The sequence below is a fragment of the Panthera uncia genome, chromosome E1 (genome assembly GCF_023721935.1).
Source record: "Panthera uncia isolate 11264 chromosome E1, Puncia_PCG_1.0, whole genome shotgun sequence".
Taxonomy (NCBI): domain Eukaryota; kingdom Metazoa; phylum Chordata; class Mammalia; order Carnivora; family Felidae; genus Panthera; species Panthera uncia.
The window spans coordinates 15,153,340-15,171,622 of NC_064814.1; the positions used below are offsets into that span (position 1 = coordinate 15,153,340).

General features: G+C 47.2%; 2 protein-coding genes across 3 annotated transcripts in view; one reads left to right on the forward strand and one right to left on the reverse strand.

The window, feature by feature from the left end:
• CDC27 (cell division cycle 27) overlaps positions 1-18,283 on the reverse strand; it is an 803,505-nt gene that overhangs the window by 109,185 nt on the left and 676,037 nt on the right. The window lies entirely within an intron of this gene.
• The window catches only part of ITGB3 (integrin subunit beta 3), a 54,520-nt gene continuing 43,511 nt past the window's right edge, over positions 7,275-18,283 (forward strand). Inside the window, exon 1 of one of the 2 annotated variants that reach the window (XR_007459300.1) lies at positions 7,275-7,562. Coding sequence is in view for 1 of the 2 variants with exons in the window: in XM_049637587.1 (XP_049493544.1) it covers positions 7,496-7,562 (67 nt within the window). In the remaining variant the exon portion in view is untranslated. The remainder of the gene's footprint in view (positions 7,563-18,283) is intronic. The other variant, XM_049637587.1, reaches the window with a different exon arrangement.

Sequence of the window (18,283 nt, forward strand, 5' to 3'; positions counted from 1 at the left end):
GTATATGTGCCAAAGATCACCCATGGATCGGTACAGGGGCAGGGAATCTGACCTAGGAGCTGTCAGAGGATGCTCAGTTTGACCAGCAACAGCCTCACCCATAGCCTATAATGTCCTCCCACCTTAACTGGGCCAACATTGCCCAGGGGTCTAGCGATAGGAGCAATGAAGAAGCAGATGGGTGTCTTGACTTCTAGGCAGAATCTGGGGATTTTGACTAGGAATCCAGCAGAGATGAGTTGATCCTAAGGTGGAAAAGCTAACTCACATTTATTGACTACTTACTACATGCCAGTGACTGTGCTGTCTTACGTTAATTTTTTTCCCATCTAACTCCCATCTTGCAGATGAGGAAACTGAGGCCGAGTGAAGTTAAGTAACTTGCCCCAGGTTACTAACAAATGGCAGAGCTAGTTTTTGAATCCTGGCCACCGGACTATGGTGAGTTCAATCCTGACATTACTCTCTCTTAAGAGGGGGAGTAAGGAGGGGCGCCTGGGTGGCTCAGTCGGTTGAGCGACCGACTTCGGCTCAGGTCATGATCTCGAGGTCCGTGAGTTCAAGCCCCGCGTCGGGCTCTGTGCTGACAGCTCAGAGCCTGGAGCCTGCTTCCGATTCTGTGTCTTCCTCTCTCTCTGACCCTTCCCTGTTCATGCTCTGTCTCTCTCTGTCTCAAAAATAAAATAAACGTTAAAAAAAAAATTAAAAAAAAAAAAGAGGGGGAGTAAGGAGAGCCTGAAACGGCTAAGACATGTGTCTGGAGCCCAGCTGCAAGCTTGTATTCACTGGAGCAGAGACTCAATGACTGGGGATTTAGAAAGACAAAAAACAGGAATTGGGTGCCAGAAGCCAAGCAGCAGCTCTGTTATCAGAACATGGTGTTACCCTGGCTTCAGGGTTGGTTGGGGAAAGGGCCTGAATTGGTTTCAGATGGAGTGTAAGCAGTTATGCTATGCCTTCTATGGGCATAGAGCCTGAATCCTTGAGTCTTGGCCAGGTGGTACCTTGTATGCTGAGCTGGGATGCAAAGTCCTCGGCTCTCACTTTTTTTTTTTCTCAGCAGAGATAGTCCTGGTTCATGAGAGGATGCACCCCAAGACAGAAGTTGATTGTCTTGGGCCCAACTGGGCTCAAGCCCCAGGAGGGCGGGGCCCTGGTGTTCTTTGCTACTGTATCTCGAGAAGGACCTGGAACATAGCAGGTACTTGATATGTGCTAGGGAATGAATGTAAAATGCCAAGGCTGAGCTCCTCTCTCCCCAACTATCCTGATAAAATCTAGGAGTACTTTCTCAGAGAGCTCCCCGGAGTCTAGACATTCCAAGCTATACCAGTTTTAGTCATTTTGGACTCTAAAAAGTCCATTTTCCTTCAAGCCAAAGGAACAGCTAGGTCAGCCTTTTCTCAATGGACAGAAGGACCTCTGCCAAATGTGTAGGAGGAGAAGATTCTGAGCCAATTTGCGACTCCACACTTAGTCTCCTTAACTACAGGAATGGATTTGCATTGAGAGATCTACAGTCTTTCCACAAATAGTAACAATAATAATTACATATTCCTCTGTGCTTTTCAGAGTCCAAAGGGCTTTCACATCCATGGTCTCATAGAACCTCATAACGATGTGTGTGTGTTGAAGGGCGGGGGTTAGAGTTAGAGTGGGATTGGTGGTGAGGAAAAGGGCAGGGACCAGATGGGTTATTTTTTACAGATACAGGAAATGACTATAGAGAAGATTTGGACTTTTTCAAGATCACGTAACTAGTATGACTTTTAAGGCAAGCATGACTTTTAAGGCAAGAGGTCTAGGGAATGGCCAAAACCTGGTTCCTCCAATGAAGATCTGAACAGGGGTGGGGCTTCCCCAGTGGGGCAGATAACTGGTGAGAGCACAGGTAAAGGATCCCTAGTTTGGTGTCAGCTCAGCTATGGTCAGGCAAGGGGCCAGATAACATGATTTTTGCCTCTTAAAGGGGCAAAAGTCTTGGAGAAGATCTACATGTCATGCCTTCAACACCCCTCCCCTCCATCCACAGACTCTCAAGAAGACCACAGAATGGACGCTCTGTGTCCACCATTGTTGCTCAATTAACATTTTATTTCATTATTTATTTATTTATTTAAAATTTTTAACATTTGTTTATTTTTAAGAGACAGAGCATGAGCAGGGGAGGGGTGGAGAGAGAAGGTGGTGAGGGGGGGGGGGACACAGAATCCGAAACAGGCTCCAGGTTCTGAGCTGTCAGCACAGAGCTCGACGCGGGGCTGGAACTCATGGACCACAAGATCATGACCTGAGCCGAAGTCGGGCGCTTAACCGACTGAGCCCCCCAGGCGCCCCAACATTTTATGAAAATTAGTTAAGAAATTAGTAGAAAGTAATTAGTAGTTAAAATTAGTTGCTAAGAAAGTAAGAAAAAAAAAATAGAAGAGATTCTCTTACATGCTGAGGTCCTACTGGGCAATGTAAAGATAACGAACTACAGTTCCCGCTCTCCAGGAGCTCATTGTTCAGCAGCGATGGAGAGGTGAGCGTGAAAAAACTCATAATCACTGAACTTCTGCTTCTGACTCTGACAAAGTGGTATGGGGCTCTCTCTCCCATGTTAAACAATACATTTAGACAAAATGTTTGAGGAGCTGCTTTGGACGCCGAACTAAAACCACCGAGGGAAGGGAAACACGTGCGGTGAGCCCTATGGCTGCCCCACTTTCGGCTTGGGGGGACTGTCTGGATGGCATTGCCAGGAAGTGAACCTAAGAAGTGCATGGCGGTCTCACCCAAGAGCACAGCTTAGAGCTGGAGGCTGCTGAGGGGGCTGTCATCTGTGGGGCAGGTTCTTGGAGTGGAAGTGGCTGACTGGAGAGGCGCCCCCAGAAGTCTGCATGGGTGTCCTCCGGGGTCTTTGGATGAGGGAGAAGCAGCACATGTACACGGTGAGGTTCTGGAAGTCTTAGCAGAAGGCAGCTGGGAGCTGAACAGAAGTTGCACATCGCCTAGAGACGTTGGAGTTTCAGCTCAGTCGGAGTGCAGAGACCTCACTGAACAACTTGGGTCCCTAGATGATACAGGAGGTCTACACGCTTTAGGAGTAAGGACCGTGTTCTATAGTCAAAGATAAAAACGACTCAAAATTAAAAATATATATAAAAGACTAGTCTTGTAAACGAATAAAACCAAGCTTGACTGCATCAAGATTATTTGCCAGTAATTTAAATGCCTAATAGGACGACACTCAACGCTCTTCGAGGGAAGATCACATAAACTCTAAAATGAATCATCTACAATGTGTAGTATGCAGTCTAATATTACTATATATTTGAAGAAGCAGGAAATTGGGACCCACAGTTTTTAAAAAAAGCAATCAAGTAAAACAGTCCCTGAGAGGAGTCAGAATGAGCAGACAGGCATTTTTAAAGGATTATAAACATGCTTAAGGACATAAAAGGAAACATAGATATAATAACTGAAGATATGGTGAATCTCAGCAGAGAAACTGAAACTATAAAAGAGAAGTGAAGGGAAATTATTCGAACTTAAAAACACAATGTCTGAAAAATTCCCTGGATAGGCTTAGCGGCATATTAGAGACTGAAAAATATAGAATTGAGAGACTTAAAGAGAGATCAATAGTCTAATCTGAAAAACAAAAAGAAAAAAGGGATTAAAAAAAGAATAGTGCCTCAGTGGTCTGTGGGATAATATCTAAATACTTGTAATTATATAAATAATTACAAATCTTTAGATGACATCTAAAATATGTGTAATTGGAATTTCAGAAGGTAAGGAGAGAGAGAATGAGCAGAAAAAATATTTGAAGAAATAATAGCTTAAAAGTTCCTATATTTGGTGATTGGAGTGCCTGGGTGGCTCAGTTGGTTAAGCATCAGACTCTCGATTTTGGCTCAGGTCATGACCTCATGGTTGGTGAGATTGAGCCCTGCATCGGGCTCTGCGCTGACAGAGTGGAGCCTGCTTAGGATTCTCTCTCCCTCTCCCTCTGCCCTTCTCCCCCATGCACACGCTCTGTGTCTCTCTCTCTCAAAATAAAAAAAATATTTTTAAGAAAGTTCCTATATTTGGTGAAAAATAAGCCACTTACATATTCAAAAGACTCATCAGCCCAAAGCAGGATAAATACCAAGAAAACAACACCTATTCGCCTTATAGTCAAGCTGGTAAAAAAAGCAAAGATAAAGAGAAAACTTAAAAGCAACTGGAGACCATCCTGAGACAGTTTGAGCAACAAAATAATGATGGCCCTGCATTAGGACTTGTGGAATAAAATAAATATCCACGAATTCATACTGATATAAGTAAATAACTGAAATTTTATTTTATTTATTAAAATGTTTTTAACATCTTTATTTTTTTTTTAATTTTATTTTTTTTTTCAACGTTTTTTATTTATTTTTCGGACAGAGAGAGACAGAGCATGAACGGGGGAGGGGCAGAGAGAGAGGGAGACACAGAATCGGAAACAGGCTCCAGGCTCCGAGCCATCAGCCCAGAGCCATCAGCCCAGAGCCATCAGCCCAGAGCCCGACGCGGGGCTCGAACTCACGGACCGCGAGATCATGACCTGGCCGAAGTCGGACGCTTAACCGACTGCGCCACCCAGGCGCCCCTTAACATCTTTATTTTTGAGAGAGAGAGAGCATGAGTGGGAGAGGGGCAGAGAGAGACAGAGACACAGAATCCAAAGCAGGCTTTAGGCTCTGAGCTGTCAGCACAAAGCCCAATGCGGAGCTCGAACTCACAAACTGTGAGATCATGACCTGAGCCGAAGTCAGTCGTTTGACTGACTGAAGCACCCAGGCGTCCCAATAATTGAAATTTTAAAATAAGAGAAAAGGGGCAACTCTTCCTTATTGTGGAACTCCAATTGCTAGCAGTGAAAGGAAAAAAAGGAAGTAGAGATCACTCTTAATCAAACACCATGGGACCGATAGCAGTCAAGAACCATTAACAGGTGCTAAAATTATTGAAAGTATGAACAAAAACATATTTGTATAGAATTGAAGTGTCTTTCCACAAAGCATTTATCAATTACAAAAAGGAAAGCAGTAACTTTATGGTGAAGAAGTCTGGCACACACCACCTGAACCATGTGACCGAGGTTAACATTGTGGTTAACATTGACCGAGGTTAACCAATGACCGAGGTTAACATTGTAAGTAACAAGACATACTGTCATCAGGTACCACCTGATATGACGTGTCCACGAGTACATCATTACTGTGGTATTCTGTCTAGAATCCCTCAATACAATCATGAGAAAACATCAGACCAACCCAAACCGGGAAACATACTGTAAAATAACTGGCCTAACAATTGACACAAAAGTGTCAAGGTGAGGAAAGAAATAGGCTGAGAAGATGTCACGTTGGATCCTGGACTGGAAAAAGGACCTTAGTGGGAAGATTGGCAAAATCCAAATACTGTATCTCGATTCGTTAATACTATTGTGTCTATGTTAATTTCCCGCGTCTGATAATTAGGACTTGGTAATAAGATGTGGACATTAGAGGAAACCGGGTGAAGGATTGGAGAGAAGTCTTTAGTATTTTGTAATTTTTCTGTAAATGATTTCAAAACAAATAAACAAAAACCAAAACCAGAGGGAAAAGACAGGGGAACCACAATGTTAGGGGTGGCTGACTGCTCATAAGAAACAGTGGAGGCCAGAAAACAGTGGAACGACATCTTTAAAGTACAAGAAAACCACCTCCCCTACCGCTGTCAACATAGAAATGTAGATCTAAGAAATATTGCAAACGAGCAGGAAACGAATGAATATTGAGCATATTTGTTGCCAGGAGACCTTCACTGCAAGGTTTGTTAAAGGAAGTTTTTCAGGCTGAAGGGGCTGGGGAGTGGGACAGCAGGTTTGTTGAACCTCTGGTGCCAACAGAGCTAGGCTGAGGAGACACCTGGGTGATTGGGAGATTGGTTATAATTGTGGGAATTGAGCAAATAAGTAAATACGTGGGCAGACATGTGACCAGGCCGTGTGATCTGGATTTTGTGCCAGGGCAAGGACAACACTGTGAACATGGTTTAGAGACTCTTCCCCAGCTGAGAGAGGCATGTGCAGCTGGTGTCTCAAACCCCGGGTCAGGAAGCCCAGCTACCCTTTGTGGGCTGGCTCCTCCTCTGTCCCCTTCAACTTGCTAGTGACATTTCTGCTGATGGGTGCTGCTCTTTTGCTGTATCCTAATGTTTAGGAGGTCTGAGGAGGAAGTGCCCACCTCTGCAGAGGGTGGGGCTGGAGGAACGGGCCCAGACAAGCCTACCTGGAAGAGATTACATCGGGGATATTTTGAAAGAGAAGTGCAATTTTCCAGGTGGAAGATTTAGGAAGGTCAGTCAGATGGAAAGCCATGGAGTGTCTGAGAATGCCAAGTTAATTTCCTGGGCTTAGGGTGGGAGATGAGGCTGGAAAGCTGAGTCAGGGCCAGGTTTCAGGTATCTTGCGTGTCTCGAGAGGGCTTAGGGAAGCCCAGGGGCAGGTTGAAAGCCCTTAGGGGAGCCCAGGAGCTGGAGAGACTTCCATATCCTCTTTGATGCATCAGGTTTGGTTTTTATGTCATTAGAGCTACCCATTGCGTCAGGAGCATCAGCCCCAGCCCCTGGCGGTCTGCTGCTCACATCCGCGGCGTTTTGCCCCTCTGAGCCGGCTGATTTCTGGTCTTGGGAAAGACCCAGAGACCCAGGGGAGGGATTGGCGGGGGGGGGGGGGGGGGGGGGGCAGGCAGAGAGTGGGAAGGAAACCTTGGAGGAAAATACGATAAAGCTGCAAAGCCTGTGAGTTTGCGTTTGCAGGAAGTGTATTGGCCCTACGTTGTTGATCACTTTCCATACGCAAGCCAAGTATTTGTAGAGAGAGGCCCTTTATGGACATCATTGCTTACACAAGCTTGAGATGCGGTCTTGTCAAGAGGCTTTCTGGAAAACCAAAGTAACCCAAAAGGGGAAAAACAGTGAATAACGAAGGACTAGACCGGTGCTTGGCATAGAGTAAACATTCAAAAGGTTGTCAAATAAACAAATTAAAGTGTGCATGAATGAAACTCAAGGTACAGAGGGAAAGTGCCCGGGAGTTCAGGTGAAAGAGAAAGCCCTCAGGAGGTGAGACTGGGTCAGGAGACCGGCCACAGGCTCCTGGCTTTTCTAAGCATACCCGGGATCCGGACGCGGACCCCGGGACCAGGATGTCTGCGGAGAACGTGCCCACGACCCCGCTCCGGTCCCAGCCTCGCCTCTCGAGGCGGGTCCCGGCCAGGCAGGGGGAGAGGAGCCGAGGTTTCCCACCACCCCCTTGCCGGCGCAGGGTCCAGAAAAGAGCGGGAGAGGAGGAAGCGCGAGTCGGCGGCCCGCCCCGTTTGTCCCACCCACCGCGTCCGCTCCCCTCCCCTCCCCTCCCGCTGCGGGAAAAGTGGCCGCGGGCGCCGCTACTCGCTGTGGGGCGGGCGCGGCGGCGGCGGCGGCGGACGAGATGCGAGCGCGGCCGCTCTGGGCCGCCGTGCTGGTGCTGGGGGCGCTGGCGGGCGTCGGTGTCGGAGGTGGGTGAGGCTCCCGCGCTGCGGGGACGCGGCTCCCCGGAGATCCGCGCCGCGCATCCTGCCGCCGCGGTGTCTGCGGACTCGGAGCCGGCAAACCCGCGGGCCGCCCCCACGCGTCTGCGCTCCGAGTGCGCGGGGCCAGGCTGGGCCGCCGGAGCCCTCAGCCGGGGAGCTTCCCGACCCCGCGGTAGCAGGGCTCAGAGGCCACCTAGGGGCGGGTCCTCCAGGACGCCGGAGCCCTTAGGGGAGTCGGGCGCCTGCCCCCGGCAGCCTCGGCGCGCGCGCGGGGGGTGGCGGGCGCACCTTCGGGGCGGCGCGCATCGCAGGTGGCCTGGGGCGTGCGGAGGCCGGCTGGCTCGGGTGGGCGCGGCGAGCTGCGTCTTCCCGGGGCTGTTCCCGCGCGCTGTCGAGGGATGTGGTTGTAGCTTGCTCGGGATGAGAGTGTGTGCGCGCGCGGGTGTGCCCGCTCCTGCACATTCCTCTCTCTCCTTGGGTTACACTTTCTCCCAAGTTTTCTTTTCTTCTTTTTCCTTGGTGGCTCCCGGCAGGAGCGGTTCGGAGGAGGGTGAGGGCTCTGGCTCCCACCCTCCTCCTGGGTCCTGGGTTACAGCAGTGCCTCCGCTTCCGGGATCGCCCTCCAGTATATGCGAGGAGCCACACCACGGGTCCCTGTTACTGGCTTCGATCCCTGGCTTTGTCTCTCCTGCTGTTGCACACACCATGCCAAGGCGGTTAGCATTCGATTCGGCCTCATTGGACCTGGGGAGCGGGTGGAGGGGCAGAGATTACAGTCTAGGGATGCTGCCCGTGGTCCTTCCGGAGCCCTAGTGACCTTGCCAGGGAGAACTCTGGCTCCTGGTCCGCTAGGGCGTTCCTCTGCAGAGGACACCCATGTGTACATATATGTACTCTTAATGAAACCAGTAGTACTCCTTGTAAGACCATTTAAATCCTGCAGGAGGTATTTAAAAGAGATAAGTCCATATCAAAGATAGCTCTTCAGAAATACTTTGATGACTGCCTTCAAGATCTTGTGTGTGTGTGTGTGTGTGTGTGTATAAAAGATTATACAGGACAAGGCAACAATATTAAAAAAAAACACTTTAGTGTATGGTTGACATACAAAAAGCTGTATATATTTAATGTATATGACTTGATGAGTTTGTAGATAAATGTACACCCAGGAAACCATCCCCACAATCTGTATGAATGATGTGATGGGGGAGTTACAGATCATTTATAGGGGATTAAGCTGTTTTTGCCGAAGCTTCCCATGCGATAGATGCTCAAACATGTCAACCGATGTCTTCAGCCTACAGTGAGCAGCCTGGTGACCATAGGACAGAAATACGCATCTCCAGCCTTGTGTCCTGGGAGGTGTTAGAGCCGCGGTTCAGATGCTGCCTGGTGTCGACGAGGGCAGTGGGGCTGCCTGCTTCCGTGAACTTAAAACATTTTCTTTTTACGTCTACAGCTTTCTGAATTTCTGAATGATTTCTGAGTCTAATCATTATATTCTTATAGTCTTAGAAGGAAATAAAGTAACCTAAGGTAGAGCCTAGCATCGTGCAGGTGCCAGTATTAGTGAAGATGAGGAGTGTACCTGTCATTTTGGTGTCTCTTCCTCCACCCCTCCCTCCTGGTCTTTTTTGTAGATCTGGTTTACAGAGTTGTAATGATCCATATAGGATACCACCACATTGACATACTTAAGTTTGCATTAAATATCCTTTGGGAGATCTGTTCACAGATTCGTCGTTGATTGGGATCATTCCAGCTGTTGTGATGGGTTGTGCTGAGCCAGCCCCAGACTCCTTCTGAGAGCCAGGGTGGAGAAGTATTTAAGAGCTTGCTCTCTAGAGTCAGACCTCCAAAATAATAGACTCCTGGTAAAAGCAATTTCAATTACGTTTAAATCCCCTACCCCAGGGTTGAATCCCCCGCTGCTGGGTTGCAGGTGTTGTCAGATTCTTGGGGAAGCAGGAGGTTAGGATGAGAGCAGAAGAGGGTTGTTGGTCCACACAGTGTTGAAGGGACACACAGAAAGAGCTGGGTGGTGGCACAGAGAGGCTGTCCCAGAATAGGAGAGTCTGGTATGGGGAGAAGCGAGGTCGTTTGAGGGTAGAATTGAAATTTGGAATTTACATGCAAAGATGATCTTTCTGGCTTCACCCAAGAGGTATTGGGTTTTGTGGCTTCCCGAGTTTAAGTCTTTATTCTAACCTGAGACCTGAGGGATAACTAGTTTTGTTTGCTGTCACCATCTAAGTTGATTAGTTCTGAGCTGAAGTGCTAATTTCTTCTTCTGAGTTTATATCCTGGAAACTCTCCAGATGAAGCTTCTGCAGGAACCTTCAGGGCCTGGAGAGACATGGCAGGAAGGCTTGTTGGCTGGGGAAAGGGACAGCTATGGTTTAAAACCAGCCAGATGCGTGTTTAATTCTTGATTTTGCCTCTTATTGGCTGTGTGACCTTGGGCAAGTTACTTCATCTCTTGGGAATCTCAGTTTCCTCATCTGTAAAGTGGAGAAAACAGTACTTCGATGATTATGCCAATTAAATGAGATAAAGGCACAAAATAAGCATTCAACAAATGGCATTTACTATTTTATTATTATTATCAGTTATTATTTTAGAGAGAGAGAATGTGAGTAGCGGATCGGGCAGAGGGAGAGAGAGAATCAGCACAGAGCCCTACACGGGTCTGGATGTGGGGCTCGATCCCATGACCCTGGGATTATGACCTGAGCCGAATCAAGGGTCAAATGTGCAACTGACTGAGCCACTCAGGCACCCCAAATGGCGTTTACTATTGCCATTATTCCTATCCATGGTACCTACCATGTGTTGGAGACAAGAACTATTACTGCTTCATGCAGGCATGCAACCCAGGCTCCCAGAGTGAGACCGATGGAGTCCCTTATTCCATACCCTTGTGACATTCCGCCATTGGTGGTGTGGCATATCTCAGCCACTCTCACCCAGCAAGAAGCCACAGAAGAGACCAAGGAGGAAAGAGGCCCATCATTTGCTTTATATACTAGAAAACCTTAAGTTCTGTCTCTGGGAAAAGAGGAAAGTGAAAGACATTCACAAGATTTCAGGTGCTGTGAGGAGAAGGACATGTCCGTTTTGTTCAGTGCTGTAGGCCCAGTGACTGGCACCCTGGCAGCCAAAATAAATACCTAGGGAAGGCTAGCAAAAGGCATCTGGAGGTGATGTGCCTCATTGCAAGAAACCCAGTATTTGAATATCTGCACTGATTCACAGAGGAGCCTCCAGTGTTCCATCTGGGCATTCTGGAGATTTTTAGAATACAGCTGAGACCATGAATTCTTTGGGCATTTGGATCTCTGCACTATGGTGCCTTAGACCTCTGTTCTCAGGGGACCATCTGTGGATTGTCTGCTTTTTTCCCCTCTCTCCTGGGAGGAGACACTCAGGAGGGAAGCTTTCTCCTTTACCTCCCTCAAAACCGTGTGAGTGGTAGAGATCTCCTGGGGACAGCATAAGATGGGGTAAGGAGGCGACAGTGAGGAGGGGGAAAATGGATATGACTCTGGAATTTCCTAATAGAAATTCTTCCTCTGTAACTCCCCACCACACTCAGGATCTCTGGTTATCATCCCCTCCCAGCCCTGCGAATCCTTCTGCCTCTGTTGGCAGAAATAGCCAAGAAGCATGCCCACAGGAACCACAACTCATGAATCAGCAGACAGATAATTAACTGGGGGAGTGACTGAGCAGCTTCAGGGATAAACCACTTGGCCTGAGCCAGCCCCCTCTGCTGCCCACAGAGCTGGCCTGCTACTTCACCCCATCGCCTCGCCTCCTTGCCCCTGAGCTCTGCCCGTTCCTAGATGGGAAGATCATTGTGTTTGAAGGAACTCGGTTCCTGAGTGCCAATGCAGGTGGGAGTGGGAGAATGATACTGTCTATTCCTGTGTAAGCTGCTGCTGTTTATTGCAACGTGAAACTATCCAGCAAAAGAAATGTGTAAAATCTGCCTTTTTCCCCCATGTACATAGTGTCTCCGGGAACACTCTTTTTATTATTTATTTATTTTTTAGAGAGAGAGTGTGCACATACAAGCAGGAGGGGGGGCAGGAGGTAGGGAAGGGGCAGAGAGAGAGAGAGAGAGAGAAAGTCTTAAGCAAGCTCCACGCTCAGTACAGAGCCCAATGTGGGGCTTGGCTGGGGGCTCCATCCCATAACCTTGGGATGGTAACCTGAGCCAATATTAAGAGTCAGACACTTAACTGACTGAGCCACCCAGATGCCCCTCCAGGAACACTCTTTTTAAAGTGAGGTTTACTGAAGGGTAATTTACATGCAATAAAATCCATCCTTTTTAGGTATATGGTTTTTTGAATTGTGACACACGTTTAATCAAGTATCCATCACCATGATCAAGATACAGAATATTTCCATCATCCCAAAAGGTTCCCTTGAACTCCTTTGTCATCAGTACCCTATCCCCACCTTTAGTTCCTGGCAACCTCTGATCTGTTTCCCGTCCTTACAGTCCTACCTTTAATGGAACGTCATATAAATGAAGTCATAGCCCATTAAGTCTGGCTTCTTTCACATAGCGTGACACATCTGAGATTCATCCATGTTGTGGAGAACCCCAGAAAGCCCAGGGGTTATCTAGGTCTACTTCATCTTCCTCAGGTGCTGAGGCGGTTACCCTGATGAGGCTCCTGGGTGGCTCAGTCTGTTAAGCGTCCGACTTCAGCTCAGGTCATGATCTCACAGTCCATGAGTTCGAGCCCTGCATCAGGCTCTGTGCTGACAGCTCAGAGCCTGGAGACTGCTTCGGACTCCGTCTCTGTCTCAAAAATAAATAAAAACATTAAAAAAATTAAAAAAGAAAAGAAAGCAGGGGACCATGTGAATGAAACCCAGATGCAACTTTCCATTTCTAAATTTTCTAACGGGATCAATGCCTTTGAGCCATGTATAACCCATTTGATTTCCCCAGTGCTAAGTAGCGATCTCTTCAGGATATTGGAGAGGACTTTGCAGCAACCAGCACTTTTATTATTAGTCTGGAAAGGAATGCGTATTTTGTGGCCAAATATGGTACATCACAATCCTTGTTAAGTAAACCTGGAGCTATTCTACCTTTTAAAATTTTTTTGCGGGGGTGGGGGGCACCTGAGTGGCTCAATTGGTTAAGCGTTGGTCTTCACCTCAGGTCATGATCTTGTGGTTCGTGGGTTGGAGCCCTGGTTGGGCTCTGTGCTGGCAGCTCACAGCCTGGAGCCTGCTTCGGATTCTGTGTCTCCCTCTCTCTCTCTCTGCCCCTCCCCCATTCACACTTTGTCTTTCTTTCTTAAAAATAAATTAAAAAAAAATTAAAAAAATTTTTAAAAATGTTTAAAATTTTTGATAGCATATCTGAAAATAATAAGTCTTCCTTCTGGTTTTTAGTCAGATTGCCAGAAAGAGAGAGAGAGAGAGAGAATCTCAGGCAGGCTCTGCAGGGTCAGCACACAGCCCCAATGCAGGGCTCGGATTCATGAACTGTGTGAGATCATGACCTGAGCAGAAATCAAGAGTCAGACGCTTAACCGACTGATCCGCCCCAGTGCCCCCAGGTGGTGTGCTCGATTCAGATTTTCCTCCATGTATATATAATAATTCTCATGTGTGTTCCTATGCCTCTACCTAAACTTGTGCTATTTCTTTTTTTAAGCTTACAAAAAACACCTCCTTTCATGCAGGAAAAAAAAAAAAAAAGTCAGTGTGAAAAGATCTGCGGGTCGGAAACTGAGAAACCTATATTCGATTCCCAGCTGTGCAAGCTTTTTCATCCGTTTGCTGGGTGACTTTGCACAAGCCATCTTCCCCCTGAGCCTGGTCGGGCTCTTGGTGTCTCAGGGGCTGCAAAATGGAAGGAGATGGAGGGAGAGACTTTGGTTCACACCTGCCCCTCCTCACCTTCAACTGGAGAAGCTTTTCCTTTAACTAATTCATATCATGGAACTCCATGTAAAGATTTCTTTGTGGGGGGCGGGGGGCAGGGAAGAGGGAGATCTACAGTTAAAAACAGGCTTGAAAAATTTCGCACCAGAAGAGAGCTCCAGAGGTTTGGCAAAAGGCACATTCAGTAGCCACTTTAAGAAGTCCCCGTAGTTATGGGGCGCCTGGGTGGCGCAGTCGGTTAAGCGTCCGACTTCAGCCAGGTCACGATCTCGCGGTCTGTGAGTTCGAGCCCCGCGTCGGGCTCTGGGCTGATGGCTCGGAGCCTGGAGCCTGTTTCCGATTCTGTGTCTCCCTCTCTCTCTGCCCCTCCCCCGTTCATGCTCTGTCTCTCTCTGTCCCAAAAATAAATAAAAAAAGTTGAAAAAAAAATTAAAAAAAAAAAAAAGAAGTCCCCGTAGTTAACCTAAATCTCTGTGCTAAATGGGATTCCTGGGTCGAGAAACCCCGGGCCTGTGAGATCCACCCGTGGTTTCAAACCCTTGCTTTAGCCACTACACGAGGTAAGCTCCTCCAGGTTAAACCTCTGCTGGAGCTGCGGGAGGGCGGGTGTGACCACCTCTCTGAGATGAGGGGAACGTGGCTACATATTGAGACTGATGAGCGATCTGGGACTGCTACATATTGAGAACAGACCATACCCTGCTCTCTCCCGGGCGGTTCCTGAAGGGAGTGGGCCAAAGTCTATTCCTGAGTTCCCGCTGGATTTCACAAAGAGGCTAACGGGTGCTGATGCTGCAGATGTCCCGGCTTGTAGGAAGCCTGGCATGCTCTGGGGAGCCTACATGTAGGTGAATGCCAGTGTACAAAATGAGACAGGACTGAGGACATTCAGAATTAGCTCTAATTTTTTTTTTTAGCTTATAAAAGTAATTCCGCTTGTAAAAAAAAAAAAAAAAAGTTGAAGCAGTGCAGAAGTAGGATAATGCAAAGTACCAAGTCCTTTGTAGTCTTGTCCTTAAAGATACCTGCTGTTAATAGTTACTTCAGTTTTTTTCCCCCATGTGTGTCACCATATGCAGTTATTTATTCTTATTGTTATTTCTTTTAAAAAAATTTTAAAACCTGTTTTGAGAGAGAGACAGTACAAGCTGTGCAGGGGCAGAGAGAGAGGGAGGCGTAGAGTCCGAAGCAGGCTCCAGGCTCTGAGCTGTTGGCACAGAGACCGACCCGGCGCTCGAACTCGTGAACTGTGAGATCGTGACATGAGCGGAAGTCAAGACGCTTAACCGACTGAGCCACCCAGGCGCCCCTCGAAGCATGTTTTATGTCAGTTTATATCTTTCCATTATTTATCCTAAGAGATATAATTCTTGCCAGAAGGCATACTGTTATATGGATGTAGCAGAATTTACTTAATGGATTCCCTGCTGGCGGACTTTGGGATCATTCCCATGTATTTGCTACTACAAATAAAGCGGCAGGGAGTCTCCTTGTTCATTGTCTGCACCTTTGTTCAAGTGTTTCTACAGGTTCAATTTCTTGAACCGAAGCTGCTGGGTCAAAGGACATGAATGTTTTACATCTAAATTGTAATAGGTTTTGCTGAGTTGTTTTCCAAAACGGTGGGAATAATTTGCCTTCCTACCAAGACAGGGTGGGGAGGGGAGGGGGTGGGGACCGTGAGGACCATTGCCTGCTATCCGTACCCACCAGACGTGAGCTGGAGGAGGAGGAGGAGTAGCAGAACTGGACAGCTGCATGCCAAGGAGGTCACCAACAGGGCACCGCTGGGCTGGGCCTCAAACAGAGCTTGGTACCAGCTCGCTTCTTCTCTGTGCTGAGTGTGTCACTTGGGAGGTGGGGCCTGTGCTGATAACATTTTCCAGAGCTTGAGATGCAGCATTTGAATCAAGTGTCTGTCAAGCTATTAAGAAGAAATGGGCGTTTGTGCATTGTGTGAGTGGTCTTGGGCCCAGGGATGCTAGGCCTCCTATACTGGGAGTCACTCGTGATGCTTTCTGGCTGGAATATAGACATCCAGTACTGGCGGAACCTTGAAGATCTTCTAACCCAACACTGTTTGCTTTACAGAGAAGGAGAAAGGGAGACCCTGAGCGTTGAAGGGACCGTCCCAAGGTCATACAGCGCGTTTAGTGGCATTGGTAGGCTCTAGCCCTGGGGGCTCTTGTCTCCTGGGCAGCGATTTCTTCAGCATATCCTTTTAGAGGCAGAGGGTCCTGTGAGTCTGACCCTGGGGCAGGGCTGGGGCAGCGGTGGGGATGGCATTCCTAACGCAGGAAGCAGTTAGAGGGAAGGTGAGGAGGAAGGAAGCCAACATTTACTGAGCATCCACCACAGGTGGTTCTTCCACCTAAATTATCTCATTTAATCCTAACAACGCCTGAGATAAGTACTATGTCCATATTTGGGAGCATGGGGAAAGGAAGCAGCCATTTGGGGTCTCCCGTGTTTGACCGACATGGCTGCATTAGGCCCTTTAAATACCAATGAGCAATTACGAGTCCTTGAGTAGAGAATACAAGAGTCACTGTTGTCGGAGCCCCAGGGAGATGAATGGGCCTGTTGGAGGCTACCTAGCCAGCGGAATGGCAAAGAAGTGGCTTTGGACCTGAGATCCCCTGCCTACAGTTCTGCTTGTTTTCCCCACCACGTTCACTGTTACGCAATAATAATGATCATTGATTTTACCACGGCTGCCCTATGGTGTTGCTCAGGGACTGGGTGTTAATGTTATATGACAACCATACAGAAGGTAGGACTCGGTCCGAGGAGGGGCCTTCTGCAGTGTTCTGCACACGGCTACCTCATTAACCCAGTTGGAGATGCAAACCAGGCATGATCTGGCTTTACTTACGAGGGCAGGGCCTACTGGCTGAAGAGTCAGTGAAAGGGTATGGCCGGTGGTGAAAACATTCGAACTTTGTCCAAGCGGGTCCACTTGCTAGGGAGCAAACCTGTCTTTCTACCGTGCCCCACATGTCATCCGGCAGTAAGTCCTTGGAACATGTCTAGGGTCTGACCACACTGTTAACACCATTACTATCCCAATCCAAATCCCTGCCGTCTGTTGCCTGAATTATTGTAATAGCTTCCTAACTGGTTTCTTTTCATCTTGTTCCCCTTAGGTCTGCCTTCCTTTCAGTGGCCAGGAGGACCTTTTCTCTACTCACGTTTGCTCAAATTCCTCTCGTGGCTTTCCATCATATGGAGAATGAAAGCCATACTCCTTACCATGGTTGTAGCTTTCTAGCGTTTTGGTCCCTGACTGCTCCTCCAGCCACTTCTCTGCCTCTTTCCTCCTCCCTCTCTCTTCCTGCTACTTCTTTAACAGGCTGAAGTCCATCTCGCACTTGTGGATTCTTTCTGGAATGCTTGTCCCCTAGATCTTCTCATGACCCACTTGTATCATTTTGAAATGTCAACTCAGAGAGGCCTTTCTTTTTCTCTTTTTCCCCCTTTTCTTAATTGTTTTTTTTATTTGAGTACACTTGACATACATGTTACATTAGTTTCAGGTGTGCAACGTAGTGATTCAACATTTCTATACATTATGCTACATTCCCGAGTGTAGCCGCCCATTGTCCCCATGCGACGCCATTGTAATACCATCGACTGTATTCCCTATTCCCATGACTTACTCATCCCAATGCTGGAAGCCTCTATCTCCCAGTCCCCTTCACCCATTTTGCCCATCCACTTATCCCCTTTTCCCTCTGGCAAACATTGTTTGTTCTCTGTATTTATAGGTCTGATTCTGCTTTTTGTTCGTTCATTAATTTGTTTTCAAGATTCCACATATAAGTGAATCATATAGTATTTGTCTTTCTCAGTCTGACTTATTTCACTTAGCATAATACCCTCTGGGTCCATCCATGTTATCACCAATGGCAAGATCTCATCCTTTTTTATGGCTGTGCAATATTCTAGTGTGTGTGTGTGTGCGTGTGTGTGTGTGTGTGTGTGTATTACATCTTCTTTATCCACTTATCTATTGATGGACACTTAAGTTGCTTCCAAAGTTGGGTATTATAGATAATGCTTCAGTAAACATAGGGGTGCATGTATCTTTTTGAATTAGTGTTTTTGTTTTCTTTGGGTAAATACCCAGTAGTGGAATTATTGGATCATATGATGTTTCTGTTCTTAATTTTTGAGGAACCTCCCTACTGTTTTCCATAGTGGCTGCACCAACTTACATTCCTACCAACAGTGAATGAGGGTTCCTTTTTCTCCACATCCTCATCAACACGTGTTATTTCTTGTCTTTTTGATTTTAGCCATTCTGACAGGTGTGAGGTGATATCTTATTGTAGTTTTGATTTGCATTTCCTTGATAATGAGTGATGTTGAGCACCTTTTCATGTGTCTGTTGGCCATCTGTAGGTCTCTGGAAAAATGCTTATTCAGGTCCAGAGAAGCCTTTCTTGACCATGTTCTCTAGAAGAGACTTCTTCCCCTCATTGATGTTATTCTTTTATTCTCCTTTTGTTTTTTTTAAAAGCATTTGCCACTGGTTGAAATTGTCCATTTTTGTTGTAAGTTTTTGTTTTTGTTTTTGCACTAAAATTTGAGCTCCACAAGACTAGGGGGCTTGTTTCGTTCCACAATATGTCTCCAGTGCCTAGGAGAGCGCCAGGCATAGGTAGGTGCTTCATGAATAGTTGTTGAGTAAATGAATGAATGAACACCAACACCACTGATGTGTATTAGTATAAAAGTATAAAGCTGAAGTGGCCATGTTCCTATTATCTATAGATGGATTAACCATA